Source organism: Alexandromys fortis, unplaced genomic scaffold, assembly GCF_014885135.2.
Source record: "Alexandromys fortis isolate MF-2015 unplaced genomic scaffold, M_Fortis_MF-2015_v1.1 scaffold_17, whole genome shotgun sequence".
NCBI lineage: Eukaryota > Metazoa > Chordata > Mammalia > Rodentia > Cricetidae > Alexandromys > Alexandromys fortis.
This window is the reverse complement of record NW_026067896.1, coordinates 1,741,668-1,749,641: the sequence shown is the minus strand read 5'-3', so window position 1 is coordinate 1,749,641 and position 7,974 is coordinate 1,741,668. Positions and strand designations below refer to the sequence as shown.

The window sequence follows — 7,974 nt, the reverse complement described above, 5'->3', positions numbered from 1 at the left end:
TTATATATTTGAAAGAAAGAGACCAGGCACGATCCCATTCCAAAATGCCACAGTACTAAAAGGGAAATGCTCAAATTTTATTAAGAGAACTGCAAGTCCTGTTTTTAAAACTCAGGGATAAAGAGCGCCCATCCCATTGAATTTTCAGGGGTTGCCCTCTCTTCTGGAGCCCCCTCCCCTCCGCCCGGGAAAACAGACGTTGACTAGCAGCAAGCAGACACATCTCAGCATTGAAACAAGAAAAGTTTTATTTTGAAAATACAGTCTTTAAAGATAAATTTGGTTTCCATTTTCCATGTCTAGGTGCATCCAACAAGATACAAAAACAAACAAAAAAACAGGACGAAGACCCACGACATTATGTACAGAGCTCCAAAATGAGCCGTGAATATCTACAAGGATCTAGTATATGCTGGTTGCAAAGGGGGGTGACTTTCTAGAGAGTTCTCAGTCCTCCGGAAGAACAGTTAAGGCGTAGGAGCTGCAGGTGCGGCTACAGCTGGGGAAGAGCTGGGGTCAGTAAGGGTGGGGGTGGGGGTGGGGGTGGGCCCTCGGGTGGGAGGCAAGGAGAAGGGTCTGGGGGAGGGAGCCGCGGCCGCACAGGATGGATCCTGGGCTTCGCTAGAAGTTCTGCCGCGGGGTGTGAGTCAGGCTGTGCCGCCGCAGATCACAGTTTCGCCTGAACACTTTGCCGCACCGCTCGCAGCTGTAGGGCTTGATGTCTGTATGGGTGAGAAGGTGAGTTTTCAGATTACTTCTCTGATTAAAGGTTCTTCCACATGTGGGGCATTTGTGTGGAGATTCCTGTTCAGATGTGAAGCAAGGCAAAGGATTAATCCTTCACACCACCACGGGCACCCTCCTCAACAGTTTCTGTCTCCTCAGTACCAAGCTTTAACTTAACAAGCGCGCGACAACAAAAGAGGGGACCTGCAGGGACAGATCTGGGCTCCTAATCCGCCAATCGGGAAACACACACGTGCAGGCGCCCGCGGAGGCCCGATTGCACTGATAAGACCACCTCGGTGGGCCACGTATTTCATCGCTACGTCAAGGGCAGGAAAGGGGGGGCACCTAATCCGCTCCTAAGGAACTGCTTTCTCCCGGGAATGAAGCTCCCGTTTGCTGGAAAATTAAACTATTCCTCAACGTCCTGAAAGCTACAAATTACGAGGCCCCTGGGAAATAGAGCATATGGGATTTCACCATGGCTCCATTGTCAAAATTACCTTTATTTCCTCCCAAACACGGAAGTTTTAAACGCATAGCAGATGGGATGAAAAAAAAAGTATAAAACTAACATTAGGATTTATTTTAAATCAGCTGGCCTGTTCGTTAAGAAAAATTCTTTGTTTTGTAATATTAAATTTATATTTTAAAAAGCAAGTGTTGTTTCCCCACTAGAAAGCTAATCTAAAAAGAGCTTTAAGAAACAGACCCTGCCTTGGACACTTTTTGTAAAGTCTTAATGATAAAAACGAACCATTCTTTTAGAGGAATGAAATGAACTTACCTGCATATGTAAAGTTTTGTGAACTGCGAGAGTTCTAGACTGGCAAAATCCTTTCCCACACTCCTGACATTTGAAGGGCTTTTCTTTGGAATGGATGTACCTGAAAATCAACACAGGTCTCATTGAAAGGATCATCCTGTGGCTTAGCGTTTGCTTTCCACAATTATTCCAACGAAATTGTGAGAGGGCACAGGAAGCAGAATGTCTATTATTTATGTTGTTTTTAGACTTTCTGTGAAATTCTGTTTATAGTTAACCTCAACTAACAGACTCTTGGAAACATTCACGGGCGGTCTGGCTTTATCTACACTTGACCGCCCTCTCTGGCGTATTTCTGGAGTTCTTTCGGAAAGCGGCTCCAAGAGCCGTTCTAGGCCTCCAGGCTTTACCCTGGGGTTTAACCTGGCCAAATCAAGACGAAAGTCGAGGATGGGTGGGTGCGAGGGGGGGGGCGCCGATTTTGCGAATCATTTCACAGCCTCGAGGACCGATACGAAGTCCCACCTTAGAAGAAGACACAAATAAACGTCGGCAAAACCTCCACACCCCGACCATGGGAACTAATCCAGGATGGCTGCAGCTGTTGCTAAAGATGGTGACCTCAAGACCCCCTCAAAGAATAAGAAACTCTGTGGACCGCTCTAGGGTACTCGGGGTGGTGGTGGGGGGGACTCAATAGATTCTCCGGAAACGACTCCACAGCAGCCAAAATCTGCACCCTTCCACCCGCCCATCCAACTGGGAAGAACTCTGGGGTCCCGAAGCCTTTTCACCCCTCACTCTGTACCGAGGCAGACTCAGAGAAAACAGAATTACTGGCTCCTAGGCCAAGGCCAAGCTACCAGATTTTTCCTGCTCTAGGACCTCGGAAGAATTTGCGGCTGCAGGCTGGGGGGTGGGGATCACTGAAGCCGGTTTTGGGAGGGATTTGGATTTTAGTGACATTTATGTCTATCAGGACATTTCCTGGGCAAATTCACCTTCCTGTAGTTCCTGGTCTCACCTGTGATCCCGTAGGTGATCTTGCCTCCGAAATGCCTTGTGGCAGATGTCACACGTGTACGGCCTCTCGTCCGTGTGGGTCCTCTCGTGAATGAGCAAATTGTAGGATTTGGTAAAGTGTCTGCCGCAAAACTTGCAGATAAACTCCTTTTTCGTTTTGGAGGGCAATCTCCCTCGGGAGGGTTTTCTGTCCGGAGTCAGTTTACTGAGGCCCGAGATGGGGCTGCCCAGCCCGGGGCTCAGCTTGCTCAGGTCTCCCATTTTAGGGGGATCTTCTTGTGTGGCGGCCACCGCCAAGTTGGCAAAGTCAAAACGGGGCCGGTCTTTGTGTAGGGCCGGGAGGACGTGGGCAATGGCTCCCTGCTTGGGGTGAAACAGGTGAGTGGCAAAGGGCAGCGCGGGGAAGGGAAAGCGAGCGTCCACGAGGCCCTGCGCAGCGGCCATCTCCGTGATGGTGGAGCGCGTGATCTCGTGCATGTTGGGGTACCCCAGCGTCCAGTGGTTCATGTGCATAGTCTGCACAGCGCTGAGCCCTTACAGGCCCTGAAGGTGATCCACCGCGGCGGGGAAGGTGTTCACTGCCTGCAGGAAGGAGTAATTGGTGAGCTGCAGCGATGGGTGAAGTGGAATGGGCGCTGGCAGGGCCTTGCTCCCCATCTTCCTGACGGCTCCGGAGGGGTGCAGGAAGCCTCCCCCTTCTTCCAGGTCTCAGAGGCCGGCGGGCGTAAGAGAAAGGTAAAAGTAGCAGCAGCACGCAGAGGGACCCCTAAAAGTGTCCAGGGGAGAGAGGGAGACACCATGATTATTATCCAGTCCTTGGGCGACCGCGCTGGTCACGTCTTCTAAGTTCCCTTCTCCTAAGTCTCCAGGACCTCGAGACATCGAGACACCAGAGGCCTGGCAGCAAGTTGGCGAGCGGGTGGTAGGAAGATCGGATTTCGGGAGAGGGGACACCGCCAGGGGAAAGGCGGACGGAGGACTTGGGCGCTGTCGCAGCCAGGACCCCAGTCACCCTCATCCTCTTAGGACTGGAAATCAGGAGGGCTGAGAGATCAAGGCCCAAAGGCCGGAGAGTCAGCAGCTGCTGTCGCTCGGAGAAGCATGCCAGCTCCCTGGGACACTGTAGGTCGTGGCTCCGATCCGGCCCAAGAGGCCTGGTTCGATCCACCTGCGTGGATTCTCCCCGTGCTGTGCCCCACTCAGGTAGCCTCTCCCGTGCTTACCCGGGGCATTTCGTCCTACCCGGCCCTAGCAGGACTCGGCCTCGCCCCTCGCTGACCTCGCTGGCTTTCTTTTTCCTTCCTCTGCCTTAGTCCCATTTATCAGCAGTGACGGGCCCGCAGGAAAGAAAAGTGACACCTGGGGGGGGGGGGTTCGGCCTGGGCCTGGACTCACCCCTTCTCCTCCTCAGGGGCTGCCTCGCCTCCCACCCCCTACCAAGATCCCTTCCAGATGGTTCAGACTCCAGCCTGGTTGGAGTGAGGATACAGAACGTTTCTGAGGCCCGAACCTCTTTTCCCAGACTGAGCGCCAGACTCTCAGAAGGGGGCTGCTTCCTGATCTGGCACCCTCAGGGGGCGGGGGCGGGGGCGGGGGTAGGGGGTGCGCTCTGGAGGAGGCCAAGGAAGGAATCTTGCATTCGGAGAGTCCTGGGGTGTGTGTGGCCTGTTGGCGTCCACACTGGGCAGCCCAGGTCTCCTGGAATACCTCACCTGCGTTCACAGCGGACCCACAGGGTCCCACAGCCAACTCTCTTTTACAAGCAGGTTTTGCCAGCACAGCCGAGGGTGGCCTCCCAGGGACAGGGTTTGGAGCAAGCTAGGAATCAAGCCCGCCAAATGCTAACCCCCAACACCTGAGGTCTGGGACTGGGCAGGAGGGTGAAGTGGCCTGCCCAGCTCTCCCTGCCCTCCGAAGCCTTACTGCTGCGGACTTTTCCTTCCCAGAGCGGTTAAGAAGTGGTGCTTGGGACAGTATCTGCCAGGGGCTGCGCTAATGACAGAGCGCTCTGGCAAGGCTGAAACTAGCCGCTTCCGTGGGCCCCCACCTTCCCCGGCTGTTTGGAACAGTCTGGAGACAGGAGATTTATTAATGAACTGCTTCTGCCTGGTGGTATGCGGTCTGGGAGTTCAGGCTGGGAGTTAATGAGAGGTGTGTAACAGTCAGAGGGTCTCGGTCAGACCATTCAACCGAAACTGTAAACTCCCATTAGTGATAGACTTTCCCACCGCGCAAATCAGTGTTCACTTCTGTTCAGCCGCAACCCTCACACCCTCTCCTAGGTGTGTGGGGTGCGGGCGGGGGAGGAAGATTCTGCTAACATCACTGATTATTTTCTCTTCAATTAAAAATAATAAATTTCATCTTTATTTTCTTCTCCGTGGATAATGAGGATTTTCCCCCCTAGTGTTGAAAAGCAGCCTCTCGCCTGAATAGAGAGGAAACCGAAATTATTAGTTGGGTGTTTTCCCAGACTAGATTTCTTAGAAATAAATACAAGAGGCAATGCATGATTCTCAGCACGGGCTGATCAGGGCCAGGAAGGAGTGCTGGTTGACAGAATGACTATTAACATTAATGATTTTTTTAAAATTCTAACTGCACTAAGTGAACTCTGCCGTAAAGGTCACGCTCTTAATTCTGTCTGCAGAGACTTGAGTGCACTCTCTTCCCAATAACTTAAAATGCAGAAACAAGACTTTTATCTTTTCTGTTGGTCCCAAATTGCCACTTCATATTACATAAGGTAGCTTTAATTTGCAAAGAAAGAGCAAAGCCATTAGGCCCTCAGAAACCCTTTTACAAACAGGTCTCCCCTAAACATCTACCAAATGCCGCTACCATAAGTAGCTATTGAGTTTAGTTCCCATATTCCTGTTTAGTCGCTACCGATGTATGTCAAACCATCGCTTAAGTGAACGCAGAGATCTAAGGTACTTTCGCTTTGTTGGGGTTAAGTGCACACTCCATTTCAGGCACTAAATGCGGGGCCTCTGCTGCTGTCATTCCTCCACCAGCCTGTCTCCCACCACTGGCTACTTTTAATTTTGCAAGGAGAGAACCTTAAACCAAAAGTCACAAATGGCTCAACGGAGATGAGGCTACATTTCTTCCATCCGTTTTCAATGGAATTCCCGGGGCAGGTTGGACATTTCGTAACATTTAGTTTCACTGGCTGTCAGCAAGGGAGAATTGAACGTACTGATTTCAGTTTGGTGAAGCTTTCAAAACACCGGACAACACAGGATCTCTGGTAATTTGTCAAAGTTTTTTCAACATTTGGTAACAGTTGTGTTACATTGAATTATCTAAAAATAATACAGTTCAGGGTCATCCGCTAAACCCCGTGTGTTGATTTGAGTGAAACTATGACGGACGGGTGAACACGCTCGCTGAATTTCAGCTCGAATTCAACAGGGTTGTATATAAATCAGAGAGCCCTAGTAGAAAGAGATCCAAATCATGAGGGGAAGGGGGAAGGACTTGATCAGGTGTGGGATGGGGGGCAGCCACGAAGTTCCTGCCCCTTCCCTGAGCCTCTGCCCTCCCAAGGAGTTAATTAAATTAGGAAGCCTTCCGCATAATCTGGGTTTGTCTCTGCTCCCTCTCTCCCCCTGTGTCATTTTCCTATTCTGTTCAAGGCTGCAGTTTGTGGAGTCAGCTGCAGTTCGCTGTCTGCACCCAGTTTCGCTTCGGGAGCAGTCAGCGCTCTTTTGTTCTCTGTTCACAGGTGGGCAGACCGATTCTGCGCTACTGCCTCCACAAACACCTCGTCCTCCCTTCTTCCTACAACCGCGGCTCCTTTCCCGGCTAGTTCTACAACCCAAGCGTCCTAGCCCCTGGGGAGCTTGCCTGCTGCCCTCTCGGCAAAGGCGGGAGTGGAGCGAAAAGCAAGAGGCCAACACACGCGTGGGGGAAAAATCACCTATGACCGGACCCATGTGAACTGTGCCTCTGCGGTCGCTGGCTTGACCGCACCGCGTGTCCCGGCCCTTCTGTGCTGTGAGCCGGGGCTGTGGTAGGACGCATGGGTCCGGGCTTTCTAGAGCAGGGGAAAAACGCCTCGGTTGATGGGGTTTGACTCCAAAATACGACGTTCAGTCTTTTTATAAATCTTGCCGAAGGCGTAAATCTACCAAAACCAAACTAAGCGGCGGCACATAAAAGTTCGACTGGGTGTGTTTAGTCGAGAGTCGCGTGCGGGGGACCGAAGGAAGCCAGAACACGAGGCCCGGGACTGGAGTTCACCGGAGTGCTTTTCATTCTCTGAACTCGTGGCACTCCAGACAGAACTTGGGCGCCCTTGCACCCCCACATCCCTTCCTTCCTAGGACAACCACAGCCGGGTCCCGGAGACACTCACCGCCAGCGCGGAGGTCTGCCTGGCTGCAGCGCGGTTCAGACTAGGTCCGGGCAGCAGGGCGCACAGCTTAGAAAGGTCATGAAGTCCAAGTTGGGCGAACTTCTTTTTCGGCGCGCGGTCCCGGGAACTGAGATCATGATCTGGGGGAGCGAAAGCGAATCGTGGTCTTCGCCAGTCCGTGGGAGCGGAATGTGTAAAGAGCGAGCGTGCTCTGGAGGAGTGCTCAACGCTCGCCCAGACCGCGGTGCCTGGGCCACTTTCTCGCCGCTGACTGCGGGCAAAGTCGGAACCCGCAGCCCTGCAGGGCCATCACCCACCGGCAGCGAGCGCGGCCGAGCTCCTTCCCAGCCCGCGTCCCGCCCCAGGCTGCCCCAGGCCCGGAGTCCAAGGCTTTAGTAGCGGCCCCGCCTCCCCTCCCGGCGGGCGTCCTGCGGCAGAGCGGGCTGCAGCATCCAGGCTCCGCCTCCACGCCCGGCACCCGCTAATGGTCCACTCTGTTTACTTGTGTTTGGATAGCAACTGAGTCTTAAAGGCGCAGGTTTGCTTGAGATTTCCCGGTTAACCCAGACTCAGAGCCCAAGGTGACTCAATTCAAATCTCACACACAAAGACAACGCCCGTCCTCTCTCTAAAGACTTTTCCTCTCTCAGCCTCACTCTGTGGGAAGCTCAACTTCTGGATCTACGCTTTTCGGAGTCCTTAGAGAAGTCCAAAGGGCATTTTGCATTTTGTACTTTTACTTCTTTAGCTGGCCGGCTTCATTTCCACTTCTTAACACGTTTATATGACCATCTGTTTCAAAGGGCCAAAACAACCACTTTTACATTTTGTTTTCTAGCGTGTACCTCCCTCCCCCAGTGTAAAATAGTTCCGTCCATACTTTTGGTCAATTATGGCTATATGTGTAGTCTGTTTTCTGTTTTCCTCTGCTGTTTTCAAAACGAAGTTTGTTTATGGAAGTGACAATCGACTAATTTCATAATTAGTGCCAAGACATGTGGAATGTTCCAGAAGAAATTTCTTCCACCGTCTAAGCTTTAATCACCTAACGTACATTTCATAAGCAGCTAACCAACTTGGTTAAAGTTGTGGGCAT

General features: G+C 52.1%; 1 protein-coding gene across 1 annotated transcript; it reads right to left on the bottom strand.

Moving 5' to 3' along the window:
- Window positions 1–230: 230 nt before the first annotated feature.
- Osr2 (odd-skipped related transciption factor 2) lies at window positions 231–7,690 on the bottom strand. Its single transcript, XM_050163180.1, has 4 exons — window positions 6,879–7,690; window positions 2,517–3,281; window positions 1,514–1,613; window positions 231–804 (listed from the first exon to the last, which is right to left on the bottom strand). The coding sequence occupies exons 2-4, from the start codon at window positions 3,026–3,028 to the stop codon at window positions 622–624; spliced, it is 795 nt and encodes a 264-aa protein (XP_050019137.1). The 5' UTR covers window positions 3,029–3,281; window positions 6,879–7,690; the 3' UTR covers window positions 231–621.
- Between the last annotated feature and the right edge of the window lie 284 nt (window positions 7,691–7,974).

Coding starts and splice junctions, on each gene's coding strand:
- Osr2 (XM_050163180.1), bottom strand. CDS start 3,028: ATGCACATGAACCACTGGACGCTGGGGTACCCCAACATGCACGAGATC. Junction 1,614..2,516: donor GATCACCTACGGGATCACAG/GTGAGACCAGGA, acceptor GTTGATTTTCAG/GTACATCCATTCCAAAGAAA. Junction 805..1,513: donor ACAAAACTTTACATATGCAG/GTAAGTTCATTT, acceptor ACATCTGAACAG/GAATCTCCACACAAATGCCC.